The sequence below is a fragment of the Melitaea cinxia genome, chromosome 8, assembly GCF_905220565.1.
Source record: "Melitaea cinxia chromosome 8, ilMelCinx1.1, whole genome shotgun sequence".
Classification (NCBI taxonomy): Eukaryota; Metazoa; Arthropoda; class Insecta; order Lepidoptera; family Nymphalidae; genus Melitaea; species Melitaea cinxia.
In genome coordinates, this window is record NC_059401.1 from 8950088 (window position 1) to 8973417 (window position 23330).

Genomic DNA, 23330 nt, shown 5'->3' on the forward strand with positions numbered 1-23330 from the left:
GAAACGAAGGTGAGAGATGAATTCACCGTTGACGTTGATGCCTCGTTCCCCCCAATCAAAGGTCTTAAAAACATCCTCCAGCGCAGTAGTAAACAGTTTCGGTGATATTACATCCCCCTGTCTTACCCCACGCCGGAGGGAAAATAGGTCTTGTTCTTTTTTCATTGACATGAACGGTCATCAAATTATAATTAATTAATATAATTAAACTCTTAAATAAAAAACTTAAATTGACCATTGATAAACGTTACATAAACAGCCAAAAACGTCACTATCAGTGTCACTTCAGCGTTACTGAATTTTAGCGTCACTGGGCTTCAGCGTTACTGAGCGTCAGCATCACTGAGCGTCAGCGAAAAATGTTTCATGCGATTTTCCTCTCCATACGTTTTCATATCACGGCCCTAAAGTAAACTCAAAAAATATTATGAGATTTTCAAAATTATTTTACCTAGCTTCAATGAAAAAAAAAATTATTATTTACAATGGATACAAAATTATGTGTAGGTATTAAATTTATATGTTTCTTTCATTATAATTCCACGTAATTATATTTCAAACGCAGTGAATTTTTATACATATTTTGTTACAGTTTGTTGCGGCGCTAACGAGCGTGATGCCAAACTAAGGTTTTATTTCGAGTAAGATAATTTTTTTCAAAGTATTGATATTAATATGGATGTTCATAGTTACGCCTATTTTATTTTTGGCTTTGAATAAAATATAGATTTTTCCCAAAGTTACTATATTACATTATATTACATTATTAAACAATATATATTTATCTACGAAATATTATACAGATAATTCTGGTATAAATCATGTCCGTGAATGTATATTATTATTTAATCAGAGTCAAGAGAACGGATAACAACATAATGTTGATTTTATTATTTAAATTTTTTCAGCTCTTTCAACAATTTTACTGAGCTTTCAATAGACGAAGCTGATAAAATATTCCAGACGTCATGGTATAGACCAGAGCGCGATACGGTTATATTCGCTCACGGATTCACAGGTACCTACGTTGTTACATCTGCACAAGTACATCGAATAATTACAACGCTATAATAATTTATTAATAAGAAATATATAATATAGTAAATATATAATATTTATATATAATCATTAGAATCAAAACTGTGGCCTGAATTATATTACTAACTAGCTTTTACCCGCGGCTACACTCACATTAATTTTTTATTAAATAAAAACTATCCTATATTACTTCTAATACTTTCAAGAATAAGTGTACTTAGTTTCATGATAATCGGTTAAGGAGTTTTCGCGTGAAAGCGTAACAAACAAACTTACATTCACATTTATAATATTAGTAGGGATAATATTTGTGTTTGCTCGCAAACAAGCTTCAATTATTATATTAACTAGTGTGTATTATATATTTACTATGGCGTATAGCATTATTATATCAACTATGGCGTAGGTAGTCGGTACAGCAGTCAATTAAATACGCATTGTTAAGAATAATTCAAAAAGTAGTCATCAGATCTCGATGAAAATTTAAATGGAACCACATGACAAACACCATGTTTCGATTAATAAAAAAGAATCGTCAAAACCGGTACACGTAGTAAAATGTTATAATGTCATAGAGATAATAAATAAAGTCTAATTGAGAAATTCTTATTTTTTTTTTGAAGTCGGTTACAAAGCAAACTTTTCTAGGCAGCCTTATGGCTGAGTTAGTGGATATTTTGGTGCTGGAGGTGTACAATTTCATATCATAGGTACACATACGTGGGAACATAGACGGACATAATATATTGTTATAAGTTTGTGTCTAAAATGACTGGAATGACAATTACGACTAAAAAGAGCAAATTAAACGACCTTCCCATTATTTTCGAGCGCATTTGCTGTAAAATCTTTTAACATGTTTTTTATTTTTACAAACAATAATTAATACTATACAATTGTCTATGTTCTTAAACAAAAAACAAACTGAAAATTATAGTAAAATACACACTATTAGGGATAATTTTAAAACACTCCTCAAATATAAGTCAAATTTAAATGGTACCACCGACAAGCACCAGTTTTCGAAAAAAAAAATCATCAATATGGATACACCTAGTAAAAGTTATGAGGTAGCGCACATAAAAAAAATATATGGTCGAATCAAGGATCCCCTCTTTTTTTTGAAGTTGGTTAAAAAACTGTAAAATTATATAAACAGGAAAAAATTGTACTCTAGGTGTTCCGACTGGACCTGCGGTGACGGCTGTCATAAAAGCTTATTTAGACCAAGAAGAAAGTAACGTGGCTCTACTTAACTGGGAACGTTTAGCTTCAGGCCAGACGGCAAGCCTTGCCAGTTCGTATGTTAACTGGGCGGCCCCCAATGCCAGACAGGTAAACAATATTTTACACTGAATTAGTTGCGCATCCAAAACCGCTTTCTTGGACTGCGTTTCATAATTTATATGTTAATGAGGACGGTTTCATCCGTTTCGTTAAACCCATTGCGGTAACGGCGACCTTGTCACTAATCATTTTATGGTATACTGGCTGTGTAGTTCCTCCGTCGTTTTTTTTTTTTTTTTTTTTATGTCACTAGGTCCGCAAACAAGCGTACGGCTCACCTGATGGTAAGTGATTACCGTAGCTTATAGCAACACCAGAAGCATCGCAAGCGCGTTACCGACCCAATCCCCAATCCCCCCCCCCCAGGAGCTCTGGTCACCTTACTCACCAACAGGAACACAATACTGCTTGAAAACAGTATTATTTTGCTGTGATCTTCTGTAAGGTCGAGGTACTACCTCAGTCGGGCTACTCCATATTTTGAGCAGGAAATTCCTGCTGTGCCCTACCTCAGTTAAACGTTTACGTTTATTGCTCTGCTTAGTGTGACGATGAAATTTTTCTGAAAAAATAAGCTTCAGAATGAAATATGTGGACCCCAAGGAAGATCAAACTCATTTCATAATTTATATCTCTACTGGCTGTGCCCGCAATTTCATCCGCGTTATTTTGAGGTCGTCTATAACCTTCCTCGGTAAATGGACTATCGAACACGAAAAGTATTTTCCAATTCGGACCATTCATTAGCGCGTTTAAACAAGCAAACAAACTTATCAGCCTTTTTCATTAATATATTTCAATAATATATTTTCTCGCAAAAATTGTCGTATTGAATATAAAAGGTTTGGTTATTTAATATCTATCTGGGCGGTAAGTACTCGAGTGCGGTAAGCACGGGTTTTTCCCGCGTAAATCTCAATTTCGCATGAATTCTGGGATAAAAAGTAGCCTATAGCCTATGCTCTACAATCTCTTCTATCTTCAAGTGAAAAACCAATTAGAATCGGTTTAGCTCTTTTAAAAATTAGCCCGAATAAACAGAAATACAGACAGACAAAAATTTTAAAAGCGTTTTTTGTGTTTTAGTATCGTGTAAATAACTAAATGCACTTGATAAAACACTGGTACTTTGAAATTACAGACAGACACTTCAATTTTATATATATGAGGACAGAATTTTAGCAAATTCCATTGCAGTAAATCAAATTCAGCTCTAATAATGTTTTAGTCGTTGTGTAGTTTTGTTTATTGTTCGACTTAACATTTTTCGAAAAAATGAGCAAGTAGAAACTGTGGATCCCAAGATAAGTACGTTCAAACTCTTTCCTTTACACAGATGTTTATTTTATAGTATGTTGCCATCTTCAGTGGTTTAAACTGTATCTTTTTATTACATTTCGAATTCCTTATTGTTATAGAAACAATGAACGACAGAGCTTTCAAACTAAACATTACAGTTATATTTACATTGAGACTAAAGAAAAATACAACCCCAATTTTTATGTATTTTTAGTGAATTTTCCTTAATAGAAATCTTTCCAATAATTTTTTACTCAACATATCGATATTTTACGATCAATTTACTTTTACATATTCTGTAAGTTAAATGGTAAGACCGATTTTACTGTACATATAATTGTCTAATTGTGCAAGTAACATACTATGAAATACGTAAATATTTTGACCAAAAAATGTTTTGGTACGATTAGGCTACTTCAGTCAGGTTGCTTTTCAGGTTTCTGCAGGTCGAGTTTGTTAGATTTAAAAATAAAAAAAATTGATAAAGAATATTAATTTATTAAATAAGTAATTTACTGTTTTAAGTTTTTGCTATTAAATAACTTTGGTTCAGTTAACACATCAGTAGCATAAATTAGTAATAATAAGATTTATACACGTTTTTTTTTTACAAGTACGTGCTTTGCTTTATCACTCTAATACACTATTGTCTCTTCGTAACTTTTTTGTTTGCTAATATAATTTTTGTAGTTTTAGTATCACTTTAAAACCCAATGGAAATGTCGTTTGTGGATATAATTATTTCTCTTCATGTTACAGCTGGGTATCCACCTCGTCAGTACTTTTATCACCTTAGCTGACGCTGGACTAAATCTGAATAAAACTCATCTCATCGGCCACTCATTGGGCGCACACATTTGGGGCATCACGGGATATAATCTGTTCTTAAGAGGAATAGAACTACCTTGGTATCGTTTATAAATTATATTATATACTTTATCTACACTAATGTTGTAACATTCTACTTATGTTTCCAATACTTGACTTATAATTACTACTGTTATAGCGCAGACAACAAAACACTCAATTTAAGCAATTTCACATGATGGTATAATATCCACATCGATATCGTAAAATCTCATTATAACATCGCGCGCATGCGCGCAGCTGCGCTCTCATTGGCTAGATTTTAATGGCGGCAAAATCACTGTGACAATACACGTACGCGTGAATTTAATTTAATAAATTAAAAGTTAAAAATGGATAGCGACGATGATATTTGTACGCCTCCGGATATTCTAGAATTGGCAACAAAATTAACTCACAATCTTTTGCCAGAAAAATCTAGAAAATTATATGAAAAAGAATATAATAACTTATTCCGACACCGTCTACGAGCTCTACTGCTTGCCCCGCGACCGCTACAGCTGCTGGATCAATAATTAACATTAACTTTCAAAATTGTACCATCTAAAATTTGAACAATTATTATAAATAAACTATTGTCAGCTTTTACTCTTGTTGTTTGATTAATTGCATTAGTGAAGATAAAGTAGTGTATGCAACTGCATATAACACGGGTATTAAAACACTCGTTACTATTATGAAACTCGCTGCGCTCGTTTCATAAACTCACACTCGTGTTTTAATACCCTTCATTATATGACAGTTGCATAAACTACTATTATTGCACTAAAAATAATGTACAGAAAAATTATACATAAAGTTGATGGCAAAGGTGGACTTATCCCTAGAAGAGATCTCTTCCAGTCAACCAATGGTCATGAGAGAGAGTGTCATATAGCGGGGAACACATATACATTACATTACACATATACATTATATTTACTGTTGTTTATCTTGCAACGAAAATATATTAAAATTAAATGAAAATAGTTTAGGGCATAAAGATCCAGTATAAACTTAAATTTAAACATTACATCAATCAAATTGTATTTTAACTTGGAATGTTTTTGAAATCATTTACTCACGTTATAGTGTAACACAAGGCAACAATGTGTTTAGGATTCATAATGCAATAATTAGAAGTAATTTTGTTCGTTCTCTCTTTTAAATGAATATTTGTTGTAAAGTAATTAATAATGTACGAGAAAAAATTATTTTGTGCAACTAATTATGATGTTGTAATTACTGTTGCTACAACAAAATATAATATAATAAGTTGGTGGATATGGGTTAATAAAGTTGTACTTTATCAACACCTATCCACCAACCCACAATAAGTCAACCAGATCATACATTTTTTAGGATAACAGGCTTAGATCCTGCTTTTGCAGGCTTTGAGAGGAGACATGTTTCACAAAAACTCAATCCACGGTCAGCTGCTTTCGTCGATGTTATCCACACCGATCCCAATAAGTACGGAATGAGAGCGCCCTGTGGTACGGTAGACTTTTGGCCTAACTACAGAATGGTAGGTCCTGTCAAACAACCTGGATGTCCCAGCAATCCAGTGCCGGTATTTTCTAGTGATGGTACGTGATGAGATTACAATTGGATTATTATTGGGTCACAAAAAGATTTTAGATATTACTTAGACCTTTGCACATAATATTATGTTCACTTAAAATTAAATTATGTAAGTCTAATAATATTTGTGTCGGCTCCCAAACGAAAATAAAAAAACGGTTTTACTTACATCGAGAAGTAATACAACGTAGATAAACGAAAAAATAGTCAAGTAAATACGCATTACAAGAGATAACTCTATAAGTACTTGTCAGTTCTCGGTCAAACTTAAAAAAGGATATGCTTTTGATTAAAAAATGGATTATCAAAATCGATACACCTAATCAAAAGTTATGAGTCCTCCCCCTTTTTTCAAGTTTGTTAAAACATTAAATTAATATGTTATCTAATGTTTTTAAATGTTTTAATGTGATTTAATTTGTGTGTGATTACCGAACAAAAGCACATTTTACTTTGATATTTTTCATGTTTACGTAAAGTACTAATAGTAGTAGTAAGTATTAATAGTAGTAGTACTATTATTATAAGATTATTACGTTATATTTTTTGTGAAGTTTTAGTAATAACGTACATTGTACTACGCGTATTCGCTTTTATTACAGTTTTTCGAATTTAATATAACAGTTAAAAACTCAAATAAATAATAATTATTATATTTATTTTAAGATTTATGCAGTCACAATAGAAGCTGGCAGTTATTAGTGGACTCTGTTAAATATCCAGGTACTTTAATTGGATCCTACGCGAGGAATTATAAGACATGGAAGAATTATTCTGTAGCTGACAGGAATGCTGTCACTCTACAACTTGGCAAATGTGATACTAAATCGTACGTAAGAAGAAGTTGCTCGATACTAATATACTGAAAACTCTATACCCTATTATATATAAAAATAAATTAGAATCTACGCATAATGATAATTGTGTTTGCTCGCAAACGAAAAAAAAAACCGACTTCAATTACATCGACAAGTAATACAATGTAGATCAACGAAAAAATAGTCAAGTAACTACGCGTTATCAAAGATTACTCAAAAAGTAGTTATCAGATCTCAATAAAATTTAAATGTGACCACATGATAAACATCAGCTTTCGATTAAATTAAAAATTATCATAATCGGTTCACCCAGTAAAAAGTTATTAGGGATTTTCGAGAGTTTCCCTCGATTTCTCGAGGATCCTATCATCAGATCCTAGTTTTCTTATCACAGTACCAAACTAGGGATATCCCCTTTTCAACAAAAAAAGAATTATCAAAATCGGTACATCTAGTATCAATTTATGCGGTATAATACAACGTAGGTCGACGAAAAAAGCGTCAAGTAAAAACGCATTATTAGATATAACTCGAAAAGTAGTTGTTAGATCTCAAATAAATTTAAATGGTACCAATTGGCACACACCACCTTTCGATTAAAACAAAATTTGTCGAAGTCGGTTTACCCGGTCAAAAGTTCTGATGTAACATACATAAAAAAAAAAATACAGTCGAATTGAGAACCTCTTCCTTTTTTGGAAGTCAGTTAAAAACTTTTAAATCGTATCAATGTGCATATAACATTCCAAGAAAAATCGAAAAGTTGTTCTAAACAAAATTACATTTTTATGTCATTAATAGTTTATAATTGTGTTTGCTCGCAAACGAAAAAAATTGACTACAAGTAATACAACGTAAATAGACGAAAAAAATTAACAACCGCACTAGTTGTCACTACGATTTTCGAGGGGCCCCCTCGATTTCTCTGGGATTCCATCATCAGATCCTGGTTTCCTTATCATGGTACCACCCTTAATATCCTTTGCAACAAAAAAGAATTATCAAAATCGGTTCATAAACGACGAAGTTTTCCCCGAACATACATAAATATATATACGGTCGAATTCCTCTTTTTTTGGAGTCGATTAAAAATATCAAGGAATTTCACGGATACAACGTAGGGTATTTTTACTAAGTATAACCTTTACACATATATCTTACCTTGATATCTTTAAAGTATATTTAAATTGTTACATTTGAGTTTGTATAATATACAGCTATTATTATTAGATTATATCCATGTAAAGCTATTGTATGTTCATCTCTTTCAGGTGATTTTATATCACATCTATTAAATTGTGCATAGTAGCACAATCATGTTGCTTTTTCAATTAGTCGGACTCATAATTGTCGTCATTTATCCATTGTGTTTATTTTTTAAATTAATATAAGTATGTTCATTTCAGCCGCCGTGGAAACTACTACCTTGTGACTAAAGCCGAATCAATGTATGGTCTTGGAATAGATGGACTATGATTTGCATTTATACATTTATCATGTAAATGTTTAAAGACCTGCCGAAAAAGTTTATTTTTATTTGAAAGAAAAAATATTCATTATTTATTCCTCGAAGTGTTATGTTTGGATGCATTTAGATTTAGTGGTTAATTTGTTAGTTACGCATTACACATTTTGTTAATATGTTGTTTCTATTGTATATCAGAAGTATACATTTAGAGAATCAATGACAATATTTATTTATATTATAAATTAATATTATAATAAGAGAATAAGGACCAAAATTTGCTTTATAATTAAAATAAACGATTGCTAATAATGATATCCTCGTATTATTTACTTCATCTTATTTATAAAACGTCTTTGTACTTGTCCCTGACATTGTCGATAAAAATTTCAATGCGTTTTAAAATGGATAGGACGTAAGCGAAGTCGTTCACAGCATCTGTTTGACAATTTACGCTTTTAATAATAGCCGACGCTGCCTTTGAATCGTTGGTCGTGTTCGATTTAAAAGCGAGCTAAATTAAAGCCTTCAAGTTTTTTTGTGAATGAGTGCCTTGATGTTACCAATTCATTCTATCTTCACCTCTAGTGCCGATAAATAAAATTACCATTCACTGTCTGCCTGACTGCCTCTTGAATAGAGTATGTGTCAATAATAGTACATACAGGTATTAAATAATGCACAGTGCATGAAATAGAACTAAAATGTTCGTAGTGAAAAATTTAGTTATAAAAACAGCTAGGGTAATATGTATGTGTATGTACCTTTTCTCTATCCATCAGAGTATTACTAGAATAGTAGTAGAGTAGTATAATAAGTACTTTTGTGTAGATAGCGTTATTCAATCGTAATTATTATAGCATATTCTATCGTCGCACATCATGTGGGCGAACAGTGGAGTAATCGAGCAATTTCACAAATTGCTTTTCAATCGTGCGATGCGTCGACGTCTTGTCATCTTGACCACTTAGCACGACATCGCTGCCAGTCTACCGACAGTGCTGGCAGCTTCAGGTTCATGTGCCTAACTTCTGTTTTCGTTCTGAATTAATGACTGTCTCCGACAGATATAAATGTTGATAGAAATTATGGAGTTTTTATACCTTGGCATTTTCCATATCAGCAAATTTTCTAGTTTTCTCTTTAGGATCGAGCCTAAGCTGTTCACACCTTGAAAATTATAAAATTAAAAAAAATATAATATACACCTTGAAAATTATGAAGCTTATAAATAATTCTATTTAATTATTGTACCTCTAAAAAATTCTTTATTTAAAAAGAAGCTCTTAATAGAAGTTCTGTCAAACGTTCTTTTGCAGTTGAGCGACTAGTCACCTTGTACACGGCGTTTACGGGTTCATTTAAACGGGGCACTAATTGTTACTGGATTTGGTGTAAGTCCTTATTCATCTTCGTGCCATAGAAATTTCGTAAAGATTACTTATGGCAAAAATAATGTCCACCAACTCGCACTGGAGTAGCATGGTGGTTTAATTACCAACCCTTCTTCTACGGGGAGGAGACAGTAGTTTGCAGACTGATTTTAAAATATCGTTATATTTGTTAATGTAATTTTTATTTTCATTACTAATAAATTGTACCCGTGTGAAGCTGGAATTTCTCAACACGAATTTTTTCATCTATTAATTTGTCTAATAAGGTTTTCTTATTCTTCTGTTAGATAAATAATAGTAAAAAAAAATTATTTAAATTAAAGTGAATCACAAACCAGCCGTCAATAATGTACGGTAATTACATAGGGGGGAAATATGGGTTTTCTTTGAATAGCAATTATTTTCATAATTCAAACAAATTTACAGTCAATGATATACTACACTGTTGTTGTAAGCAATGCTAGAACGCCTGTAATTAAAGAATAATAAGCCTTTGAAATGTCTAGAATATTGAAGCATTACAATTTTTAAGATTCTTTTTCAACCTGTTATTGATAATTTAGCATTATATTTTATAACGGAAGCAGTATACTGCAACATTTAAAAAAAAATTGAATGAAACTCTGTAATCGATTCTAACGCCAAAAATGTAATTTATTTGTAGTTTGGTCTGTCTATCTGTCTCTAAGTCTCTATATATAATAACCATATATGACGACAAAGCTTCATACTGCATTATAAAAAAAAACTGATCAAGATTTTTATTCGTACTATGAGTTAAGACTCACAGAATACTTTTAATCCTAAAATTCAGAATAGTTCTCTGGGCTATTTAGCCTACTACTGATTATTTATCTACTACTGAACTTTAATGCAGTGAAATTTTATAATAATTACAATTATCCAGATGGCTGTACGTTTTCTGTGAGCCACGTTGGGAGAATCACAAGGACCAGTATCAGAATCGAATACTGTTACAAATATGTATGTACATATATCCCCGTTGCGAGCGGATTAATGCTCTACAACAAAACGGTCAACCTAGTCAATTTTACAACATAGATTCTATCATATTTCAATATCTACTAAAAGTAAACTACACGAATTATGAAGCTTTTTTTAACTATAACAGTAAAATCAAAATGACTTTATTTAACAAATTAAAATTTTAAAAGTGATTATTTTTAAAAGTGAAGCTACCACCGATTCAGAATATAGATTCCGCAGAGAATAATCGGCAGGAACTCCGCAGTTATTCTTTTAAAAATGATATATAAACTGTGTTTTAGTACATAATTAGTAATAACTTGCATGAAATACACATTAGGTATATACACACATAAGTCCACACATCTTTATATTCTATGAAATCTTGCATCGAATAATAAGCTTTGTCTATTAATTTCTTCTTAATAAACACTTTAAATTTATATTAAGGCAATTGGAATTGTTTGTAGGATTTTATTATACACGCGAATTCCATAACCCAGAAAAAAGACGTTTAGGTACTCTTCGCAGTCGGGAACTTTAAGTTACAATTGTGTTACTCCTTCTCGTTTTTATGCTGCAATTATTACTATTTATATCAAAACAATCAATATTCCTGTGAGTATACATAATATCGTTATAAATATATTGCGACGCAATTATTATATATATTAATACGCTAAGGTTTAGATGTTTGCCTTCCTTTTTACTCCACATAAATTATATATCTTTTAAAGATAATGGCTTGCTCTACCGGCAATAAATACAAATTTAAATATTGACTCAAGATATGGAAATAGAATTGGACTCGATGCTAAAAGTAACGCAGCGTCTACAAACTTATTGACCATCGTTAGGTATTTATACCAATGTGGGTATAAATTGACGGTGCTAGTTTTATTGAACTTCCACTCGTATAGCATTTTATTATTAAAAAGTAAACTTTTCACGACTATCTAGGGATGGCTGCATAGATATTACATAAAGAAATGTACAAAGTCATTTTTGTACATAGCTGGTGTCGACACTATTTAAAATTATGGCTTTGTTGATAATATATAATATAAATTGATCGTACAATACGTACGTATCAATGCTACAAATCACTAGTAAATAATTTTTCAGAAATGAAAGTAATAGGAAGAATGAATAAGGCAAGGGTAAACGGAATTCACACATTAAAGATTCCATGAAACTACATACGTTTTAAATTAAGATAAGGACACTCAATTATTCTGAGAAAATATGTAAAATGTTTGACTATTGCGGTAGTAAAAATTCAACCCTTCGACAAACGTACAGTATAGTCTTCGTAAATCGTAATCCGAATATGGGTTACCTTGACACTTTTTCACATAAAACTCGGTTGTTGTTCGCTTTCATAATTTTTATCAAACTGTGCAACTAACCATTATTTCCTTATTAGTAATTGGTAAATGTCTACTTTATCGACACTATAAAAGCAGCAACTTCTTTTAAACTTTCTCCGGTTTCTATATTTTTTAAATTTTCCGTTCCTATTGCTTTATAGCTCGTCGAATACAAACAACAAATGCAAATAACCGAAATAAATAGTAACGTTTTGTATCTATGGGCGAAGACAGTAAAAAAATCATCATTTAATCACGAAGCCAGAAAGGTTGTTGCGTTACGTCATTTACTTTTTATATGATACTAGCTGTACTCTGTGCGCGTTGCTACGCTTTATTATTATTATTTTTTGGTCATACTAACTCAGAAACCTTTTTGGACTCATGCACAACACTTTTCTGAAGATCATGCACATGATCAAGTGCATAGTTTAACTTACTCGCTTACGTCATTTTACCGTTAGTTATTTATTAGATTTCACTATATTTTTATCATAGAAAGCAATACACTTTATTGTTAAATAGTAAACTTTTCAGTATGCGGAAGGGACGCCCGACGTCCGTAGCTCAGTATTAAAATTGGATTAGAGGCGCGACGCGAGAAGCATTCATTTGAGTTCCGATTTTTATCGTACTCAGACCCTTATATTAGTCAATTTATGGAGCATTTTATAACCGTGAAAATTGTAATTTTGTTATTTAGGTTTGTACAACATATTTGCATTAATATTATATAAATAAATAAATTTTTACAACATACACACACTTTCATCTGTTCTTAGAGTAAGCAACTTAATGCTTGTGTTATAGGTAACAGCCGACTGGTATAGCTACATATTTTTTTTTCGATAAACATACATATAAATATTACATATATAAATAAATATATATATTACACCCAGACTCAGGGGTTGGAATCGAACCCACAATCCCGGAGCAGAAAACAGGGTCACTACAAAATGCGCCCACGGGCTAATCAAAAACATAGCGGAAGAGTACGTATTAAGTTCAAATTTAAAAATTGTTTTTACATTGGAATATCATGTCGTTGATATCGGATATGATACAAATTAGTTTTTTAATTATTAAATTTTAAAAAAAGAGCAATACAATATACAATAGCCATGATCATAAAATATTATAAATATAAGAATGAAGTTTTTGTGAAGATATTTGTAGCTTGGCCAAAGACAACCCTAGCAAGCGGGTTCAAGGGTCAGTAAACGTTCAACTCACCTTACCTTGTCAAATATTAAAAGGACAGAATTCTAACTTTATCTTTACCGCAATTCATATGTAATTGTTTTTATTTTTGATTGGTGATGACATTTTAGCCAACAAAGTTTATTTTTAGTTGAAAATTGATATCAAATGGTAGAATCAATAAGAACGTATTAACTATTGTACTGGCCAAAGGCATTTTTAATGAAGAACTTTTACATACCATCTTTTATATGAAGTGACTCTATTGTAGATCATACCCACGTCGAATCAAAATTGTTTATGTGACGTGTAGTTTTTTAACAATATATTTTTTATTTTATTACAGGAAATAAAGTCAAAAGTTAAATTTAGCGTTGTAATACTCAAAAAAGCTGATTTTGAACTCGTGACAGTCTAGTGTTCACGTGTTCCATCTACTCCAACATTTCGCATGTGTCAAAATTACTTACTTTTAAAATAATAAAATGTCGTCATCGTCGTTGTCTTCATCCGCTAGTATTTACTTTCATGCTCGGAACTTTAATACTAGCATAATCATAACCAAGCCAAAACTAACTTTAACTGAGGTAGGGCACAGCAGGAACCGCAGGCGACGAAGTGGGTAGGAGGCGCTACTTAATGCGCCTCCAGTAATACCCATGTGCCCGTGTCGGGCTGGGATGGGATCCCTGTCCTGCTAGACACGGCGTCGTCGGGATTGTTCAGAGGTGAGTCGGACAGTCCCTATGGAGGAAAAGTCTGGCCTTTTCGGTGAGGCCAGCCTGTAAATGGGTTTCCCTGAGATACCAAAAAAAAACAGCAGGAATATCCTGCTCAAAATATGGAGCAGCCCGACTGGGATAGTACTTTGACCTTACAGAAGATCACAGCTAAATAATACTGCTTTCTTTCCTGTAGTGAGTAGGGTGAGCTCCTGGGGGATTAAGGTTAGGGTCGGCAACGCATTTTCGATGCTTGTAGTGTTGAAGGCGTCTATGGGCTACCTAAGTTAGTTAGTATGGAACGATTTTAACTAAAGCTTATTTAGTTTTTTAAAATTATAACTCGTATTTTTATGTTTTACTGTGTAAAAATTGTAAAAAATAAATAAACACAAGAACAGATGGAATCCAATAACTTGTTCCTTGACTCCGTCTGCTTGTCTGTTTAGTTGAATTTCTGGTGAGTGAACTTAAATCCTGGTGTAATTTCATCTTGATACACCGCCAATAAATTGAGTTGTCAAAGAGTGTACATGTCTAATTTCATATTCTAAGCATGTAGTTTGGATTTTTTTTTCATACATATTTTACCTTAATACCGTCAATTAGAGCAAATAAATAGACATCAACAATGTTATATACGTAACAAACATACATTTATTTAGGTAAATGGTTACTTATAAAACTTAGCTTGTATGCAGGAGCTTTCAACGCTGTTTATATATATCGTCTACTTTTACGCAAAAGCCACTAATAAAAAATTAAAGAACTGCGACCACAGTTTAAGTTTACACAGGTAGAATCGTTTAGATTTTTCGTTTGAAACTTTTAAGCTTCGACCAGCCAGTTTTCCTGTTTCAGAACTGACAAACACGAACGATATGTTTAAATATGTAAACGAACGTTATCGTTTTCCATAAAAAACTGCTCCCTTAGAATAGGAAACTTTTAAAAAAATCATGTAAACTACCTGTGTGCAGTGACTCGCAAATTCTTATAATCTCTATTATAATAGCGTTGTAGTGGAAACTCCAACCTTATCCCTATTTAAGAATAAATATTAAGCAGAAATGGGACATTGACAAGTTGTTAGGTTTTATTTAACTTCAATTTGACTATTTTTTTTTTTTAAATAATGTCACTATTATTCAAGTCATTAAAATTGTGTTTGTTAACGATTCAAGTAATAGCCATTGAACCCAAGGATATTCAAAACCGTTTCTGAATGTTTCAATTAGCATCATTTACAAAAAAAAAATATATATATATAAATACAACGAAAAAGTGTATTTAAAACCGTCTGTTCCTAAGATTTCTCGTTCTGTGTCTGTACTTTAGATAACAGACACGTGATAAAGGTATTTAAAAATATTAAAGAAAGACACGCTTGACACTCAGGTTTGAAACTGTTTTCACTTTCAAAATGTCAAAATTACACGATAAAAGCAGGTGATATATTTTTGTTATTACCTATTATCTGCACATTAAAATTACGATTTCAATGCTTAAATAAACTTGTTAATAAAGTAAGCAGGCTGCTACGCATGCGTGTAGACTAGTACCATGTTCATAAGATCTTCAGTCCATAGGATTCAGTCAGCTTGGCTAGTACATACCTTTCCTACTGTCGCAGAATAGTAACTTGCTACGAAGTGTCATGGATTCTACGCCGATTGTGTTTCTTGTACTCAGTGCTCGTGTGTATACTTGCAATAATCTATATATTACTTATATAGTCAGAAATATTATGAATGCGAATGTTTTTGAGAGTGGATGGATAGATATTTTGTTACACTTTCATGCTTAAACTACTAAAATAGCTAGCTAACTAGCTATTAAAATTGGTAGGCAGTTGATTAAAATTTTAAGTATTAGGGCATTATTTCTGAAATTTTCAAGATATCAGAAAATGCGTTGGCACAGTCGTGAGAGACATACTAGTATGTTAAATATCAATAATGTTTACTGTAGATATACTACTAGTGTTTTAAAAGTTTTTCTACAAAATGATAATTCTTCCTTGACACCTATGTATCGCAGTAATTTGTAACGTAAAAGTTTTACTAGCGAATAACGCATTAAGCATAATTTATCTATGTTTTAGCATCAAAAACCTGAAAGATAGACATAGGTCGTGTCTATAAACTTGTATTTGTATCAGAAAATCTATTCTTATAGATTATGAACAAAGAAGATTTAAAATATAAATAAGTGCTTATTCCGAAAATTTTCATAACAAAACACAAAGATATACAATAGAATAAAAAATATTTAGTAGTTTATATCAACTAAAAAACAAAAAAAAAAATCCATTGAAGTATATCATCTTACTTGTAGACAAACAATGTATTTTTCTTAACTCAATAACAATTTTCTTATTATACTGGTTCAATAAAACGGCTAGAGTTTATTTAGAATAGCTATTTTAAAAAAAAAAAAAACAAAAAAATGTTTAATTAAGAAAATACATAAACAGTCAACGGTACTTAGTGAGGTACAAATCCGATGTGGTTTATCTGAAACTACACATAAAAGTAAGAATTACGATGTACATCTCTATTGGTCTATACATATTTGTCGTGTACGGGAACAGAATCTACGATGGTTAGCGCAATGGTTAGGAGCAGTTTTGAAGCAAACGGTATAGATGGGATGATGATTTGACCAATTTTTATGAAAAATTTCTTGAAATTTGAACTCAGTACTAATATCCTGATGATCCTGAGATCACCTTTGTTAAGACTCAGATCTGTGATTATGGGAACATTATAAGTAAAGGGCTTTCAAGGATATAGAGAACAGTGGGTTGATAAGGAAGGTTGTGAGAGTATTTGGTTGGTCGGAAAATTTAATGAAGCTGTTCAATAGGCAGGGACATGGATTCCTGCATGGGGAAAGAAGCCTATGCCCAGTAGTGGGATATTACAGGTTGAATCAGATTACACATTACTGCGTAATCTTACATATAATTTGAAAGTAAATTACGAATGCTGTATTGCATTGTATTGCATTTGCATTTGTCACTGTTTTAATTATGTTAAATCAAACTTACGCATACAAAATAATGCATTGTTTCAGATTGCACCGCTGTAAATATTTATAGAACAGAAGTTCCATCTCTTGTTGAAAATGGAACAGAATTTGTTATTCTGGACTGCCAGTACAACATTCCAACAGTGGCACCTCTAGGTCTTGTGGTGAAGTGGTTCTTTAACGGAACTTCTGGCTTAGTCTACCAGTGGATACCACCTTTGAAGCCTCAGGTTATCGGATTGCTTAAGGGCAAAGTTGACTTAAATTTTAAAATTTCAGGTAAATATTTAAACGTCTATTAAATTACGATTGAGAGTTTTTAGATTATATATATATATTTAATTTAACTACACATATATATATATATATATATATATATATATATATATATATATGTAGTTAAATTTTAAATACTTACTAATTAATTTTGTGTACAAAATAATGTAATGAATAAAGCGTTATCCTAATGTTTGTAATAAATATATTTCAATTTGAATTCGTGTCAACTAATAAAATATTAGTTACATTTTAATGTAGCCTCAGTTAAAATTGACATTTTTTTGTTTGTACGTTTGGTACCATTCTTTTAGAAAATTAGTTCGTAAGATTATTATTTTTCTTATTTCTGTGGAATATGTGTTTTTGTTTATATAATATGTTTGACATTGTAAAAGTTTAGATACAATCAACTTTTAAATATTTAAAACTTTAAAGTTTAACTTCTTTACTAGCTGCTTTTATTTTCTGTTTTTAGTTTTATTTTATGTTGTCGTTAATTTGTGTTAAGTTTAAGTCGAAACTAGATTAATTTGTTTTTTTCTTGTATTTTTTTTTGCTCAGTGATTTTTCTAATAATAAAATACTATGTTTTGCGCGTTGGCGCAACGGTCACAGCCATGGATGGATTGTACCTGTTGCGCTGGCGGTTGCGGGTTCGATTCCCGCACACGACAAACATTTGTATTGGCCATACAGGTGTTTGTCGTGGTCTGGGTGTTTGTGCAGTCCTTGTGGGTCTCCCCACCGTGCCTCGGAGAGCACGTTAAACCGTCGGTCCCGATTGTTATCATGTACACCTGATAGCGATCATCACTCATAGTAGGGAATATATCCGCCAACCCGCATTGAAGCAGCAAGGTGAATTAAGCTCTGATCCTTCTCCAACATGGGGAAAGAGGCCTATGCCCAGTAGTGGGATATTACAGACTGAAGCGTATGTTTTGCAAAAAGAAAGATACAAATTAAAATATCACACATCTATCTCTAGAATCGGTAAAAAGTTGAGTTGTTGTCTCTCAGCCGGTCAACGTGAATGTCTGAGACAAATGAAATTATTATGAAGGCCCATTTAAGATCAAAATATACGTGAAATAATTTTCTTATTTCTTTGTTTCAGAGGAACCCTTACAAGCATATCGTGCTATTAAAATACTGAAACCCTCAACAGATCTCAGTGGAATGTATACTTGTGTAGTATCAACTTTCCTGGAGGAAGACCGTCAAACTCGGTGTATGCTTATATATAGTAAGATGCTATTGATAATATATACGGTATCTTTTAACTATTATTTATTGATAATACATCATCATCGTCATCATAATTTCAGTCGATCACTGTCCACTGCTGGACATAGGCCTCCACAAGTTCGCGCCAAAAATGGCGTGAACTCATGTGTTCTGCCCATAGTCACCACACTGGGCAGGCGGGTTGGTGAGGGCTGCCTTTGTCGCACCGAAGACGCTGCTGCTCGTCTTCGTAATTCAATATATCTTAAATACTACCTACTATTACGAAAATAATGTATGTTTTAGGTTCTGGAAAAAATTTTCAATTTACACAAGAGAAGAAATATGTATTTTTAGTGACTCTTATATGTGGTGCAGAGGACTTGTACCCTAAACCAGAAATAATAATATCGGCAAGAGGGTATGAAGCTATTTAGAAAATAAAACATAATTTATTGATTACTATGAGTTATGCCCGCGACGTCATCCGCGTAGAGTTTAACAAAAAAAAAAAAAAAAACTATTGATCAGTTAGCAGAGTTCTAAAAGAAATAAATTTCTAAAATAAAAGTAACCTAAGTTACTCCTTATTACATCAGCTATCAGTGAAAGTCCAGCCAAAATCAGTCCAGCCGTTTCAGAGATTAGCCGGAACAAACAGACAGAAAGACAGAAAAAATTATAAAAAATGTTATTTTGGTATATGTACCGTGTAATACATAGGATGAATTTAGTAAAAAAGTGATTACTTTAATATTACAAACAGATACTCCAATTTTATTTATTTGTATAGATATAGATTAATTGCATAGTTTATATTTTTACATCCTATACCTATGTATAAAAAAAAAGAAAATTTGCTAGTGTCACAATACTCAATTTAAAGTAATAAGTCATTGTAGTACATATATTCGCCTAACCTAAATATCTTTTAGGAAACCTCTTACTCCAGCTGTTTCGGAGATAAAAATGAACTCATGGGGATTGTACTCTTTGATAACAAAAGTAGTCGTACACGACGACGACGTCTTTGAACCGTACGAGGAATACACGTGTACTCTCAGGCTGCCATTAGCCAATTACACAGCCAACCGAACTACAGTGTATTATCCTGGTATACATTTTAAGCATTTCAATTTTATTTTGTGTATTTAGATGTCGCCCAACATAAAAGGTAAACGCTTTTCTTAAGAGTGTAACTATCTTGGTACGCGATGTATTATTTTATATGTATAAAACTAGCTGACCCAGTCGCGCGTTACTGTGGCTCAGTTATTATAGTACTCGTTGATTGAATTATACTATAAATATGAAGTCATATGTAAATACGGCGCCATCTACCGGATGTATATGCAACTTAGATACCAAACCGCACGACTAAATTACAGATGGTTACAAAATTTGATAAAAATTGGTTCAGTAGTTTCGGAGTTTATCGCTAACATACATCGTGACATGAAATTTTGTTATATATATAATAGATTATTTTAAAATATCGAATCGAAATAACATTTTTGTGTATTTTATACGAAAATTGCATTAATTTTTAACTAGCAATACCTGTGTGAATAATTCGCACTAAATAAGTTTTTTTTTTTTTTATACCACTAGGGGTCGACAAACAAGCGTACGGCTCACCTGATGGTAAGCGATTACTGTAGCTTATACGACGATGTGACGCCTGCAACACCAGAAGCATCGCAAGCGCGTTGCCGACCTAATCCCCAATCCCCCCAGGAGCTCTGGTCACCTTACTCACCAACAGGAACACAATACTGCTTGAAGGCAGTATTATTTAGCTGTGATCTTCTGTAAGGTCGAGGTACTACCCCAGTCGGGCTGCTCCATATTTTGAGTAGGAAATTCCTGCTGAAGTATAATAATTGTCAATCATGTTGACGTTGTTTCAAAATTAAAGCCGTCACATATATTGTTTTAATAATTAATAAATTTACGAAAACAAAAGCAATAGTAAATTTTTAGTTGTTGATACCGGTAGAGTAAGCAATTATCTATAAAATGATACAAAATTTATGAGGAGTGATTGTGAGCTTTTTTCCAAAAAGGGAGGTAAACATTTTATCCTTAGCCTATTAATATATATGATTGTATAGTGACGATTCAAAGGCGCTCTTGAAGTCTACTTAAATAAAGTAATTTTTGACTTTGATTCTATTTTAGTATTTTTTTAAATAATAATATTACGTTTATAGGTATGATGCCTACTCCAGATACTACTTATGAAGTCTTTGAAATTCAACGGCCACAAGAGAGACTAGCAAATGGTACGTAAAAAACGACCTAAGCCTACATATATTTAAATTATATAAACAAATTATTTAATAGAAATGTAATATAAAATCGTTATTCTAGTCGTCTTTGGTCAACGAAGATAGCCGGTATAGGGAAATTCTTATTCTATTGATTTGTTTAATTACCTATAGTTTAAACTGCAATAATTCGTAAATATGCAGCTATCCAAGTTGATGAACTCATGTACCTATATACTAATTACTATATTAATATTTTGTTTCTAACAAGATTTATTATTCTTATGGTATGAAATAAATATATTTCGTCAATTTTTAATTTTGTTAACATCTTATTTGTAAAATTACTAATATTAAATCCTGCAAATTTATACAATCAATTTCGAGTGGCCTGTTTGTCGACGAAAAACATTTAATTTATATAAATATATTCATATGATATTTTATGTTTATATACAAATTTATTTTATAGGTAACATTCTTTTGTCAAGAAATTTTCAACTACAACTAATCGTCGCGCTTCTTTCAGCTCGCCAAATAATAACGCATCCTCCTATTTGAAATTGTTTACTGTTTATTTGTTTAATACATTAACCAGTCACATTTTGTAGTTTCCTTTATAATAATTAGTACTTTTATAAAGAATGATTTTAAATAAAACTTTTTATGCAAGCATATGTTGTTTTTTTTAACATAATAATAAATAAAATGGGTGAGGTTTTATTTACGAAATATTTTAGCGATATATATTTTACATTTCAATTACTTTAATAATATAAATACGAAATAAACAATACAAATTTATTATTATAATTTTAATATCAATACTTTATGATGAGCCTTCAAAACAAATAATACTTATTCTTAATTGACTTACATATATTTTTTGAGATGTGAAACAATCTCATAAGGATGAAAAATCAATGAATGTTTGTAGGTCAGCGAGTTTTCGAACGAAAAGTAACTTCTATATTGCTCTACAAAACATGTTAGCTATAGTAGCAACTTTACGCCTTACGTATACGATAAGCACGTCATTATCTCAGTCGGGCTCTACGAGTTGTAGTCAATTTGCTACAGATTTAATATAGAAGTAACAAAATGGGATACGTGGCACGATTACACAGCCCAGGCGCGGCTTTCTATTTATAAGGATAAATACAATTTACCTTTATCATATCTTTTATAGTACAACATTTTAAAATTGTACACTTGAAATTTTACACTTTTAAAACTAATTCCAATATACGTAACTAGCTGTACCTTGAATATTCAACCGCGAATATTTTTTTTGGAAAAAAATATACAACATGTTATTCTTGATCTCCTGTTATTTTCGAAATAAGTTTCACTCACGATTCACGATCAGCCTGTAATATCTCACTGCTGGGCATAGGCTTCTTTCCCCATGTAAGAGAAGGACGAGGAGGATCGTTACTCAGTGTCGTGGACCAGTCCATCACACTGAGTAACGTAATAGTGGTAAATATTTATAAAAACACAAATATCTACTCCGAACAGATTCGAACCCACGACTGCCGGTGATTAGGCGTCACCGACATGGCACACATACCAGTGCTATCGTCAAGTTCAATACATATTGTAAAAAAAAGTTAAAAATCCAATTCACTACTTTCTTTTCTATTTATTTGTGAGATCAAGTAATTTTTTTGTGTAATATTTTTGTTTATTTTCTCGTTTATGTGCTTATTTATGGTTTGTAATTTCAACACTTCTTTTTAATCAGACCTTAAAATTTTCTTCCCTTTTTAATTAGTCTAGGAAGATATCGTTTGTTTTGCCTATGTGCCCAGCAGTGAGATGTTACAGGATGAATGAATCGTTATCATTTAACCAAAATGATTTTAAATGAAAATAATCATGTTAACAAAATAATTAATTAACTTAGTTTTATTCACAAGTTATCACAAGTTAAATTTTCACCCTTCTACCAAAAACCCCTATTTTTAAAAAGCGTTTAGCGGCAAGACAACGTTTGCCGAGTCAGCTAGTTTATATATATATATATATATACTACTTCCCGTACTTCAATCTTTTTAATCCTTCCGGTACATAGAGAAAGACGCCTGCCTATGTCCAGCAGTGAGATGTTACAGGATGAATGAATCGTTATCATTTAACCAAAATAATTTTGAATAAAAATAAACATGTTAACAAAATAATGAATCAATGTAGTTTTATTCACAGGTACTTTCTATAAAATTTTACTTTACAGAAAATACACGAAGGCATTATTCTTAAATGATAAGAAAAAGCTCTGTAGAGCCATCTAGTGACTAAGCTCGAGGTAACATCAACAGAACAGCTATTAGCGTAATATAAATCTGTAGTTCACTCGTCTCTCGTTAGATGGAAATATTTGAGTAGAGGATATAAAATAGTACTTTATTTCAATAAGCTTTTAAAAGTTTCTCACCTTTAATGAATCGGTATTGTATAATAATTTAAAATAAATTACAGCAGTTTGGGAATAGCAAACTGTATTAA

General features: G+C 31.8%; 2 protein-coding genes across 2 annotated transcripts; both read left to right on the forward strand.

Moving 5' to 3' along the window:
• Positions 1–485: 485 nt before the first annotated feature.
• Positions 486–8652, forward strand: LOC123655863 (lipase member I-like). The gene is made up of 8 exons (XM_045591611.1): positions 486–507; positions 593–641; positions 909–1018; positions 2216–2373; positions 4384–4532; positions 5833–6059; positions 6721–6883; positions 8279–8652. Exons 1-8 carry the CDS (start codon positions 486–488, stop codon positions 8346–8348), a joined length of 948 nt encoding a protein of 315 aa, XP_045447567.1. The 3' UTR covers positions 8349–8652.
• Positions 8653–16626: 7974 nt separating this feature from the next.
• Positions 16627–21444, forward strand: LOC123655864. Its single transcript, XM_045591612.1, has 7 exons — positions 16627–16654; positions 17092–17325; positions 18443–18571; positions 18859–18973; positions 19488–19666; positions 20766–20837; positions 21295–21444. Exons 1-7 carry the CDS (start codon positions 16627–16629, stop codon positions 21381–21383), a joined length of 846 nt encoding a protein of 281 aa, XP_045447568.1. The 3' UTR covers positions 21384–21444.
• The last annotated feature ends 1886 nt before the right edge of the window (positions 21445–23330 follow it).

What these genes read in the sequence shown, in the direction of transcription:
- LOC123655863 (XM_045591611.1), top strand. Translation starts at nt 486, where the DNA reads ATGGATACAAAATTATGTGTAG. An exon ending in GGATACAAAATTATGTGTAG is followed by an intron (nt 508 to 592) that starts GTATTAAATTTA and finishes ATTTTGTTACAG; the next exon opens with TTTGTTGCGGCGCTAACGAG. An exon ending in GGCAAATGTGATACTAAATC is followed by an intron (nt 6,884 to 8,278) that starts GTACGTAAGAAG and finishes TGTTCATTTCAG; the next exon opens with CCGCCGTGGAAACTACTACC.
- LOC123655864 (XM_045591612.1), top strand. Translation starts at nt 16,627, where the DNA reads ATGGTTAGGAGCAGTTTTGAAGCAAACG. An exon ending in CTTAAATTTTAAAATTTCAG is followed by an intron (nt 17,326 to 18,442) that starts GTAAATATTTAA and finishes TCTTTGTTTCAG; the next exon opens with AGGAACCCTTACAAGCATAT. An exon ending in AACTACAGTGTATTATCCTG is followed by an intron (nt 19,667 to 20,765) that starts GTATACATTTTA and finishes TTACGTTTATAG; the next exon opens with GTATGATGCCTACTCCAGAT.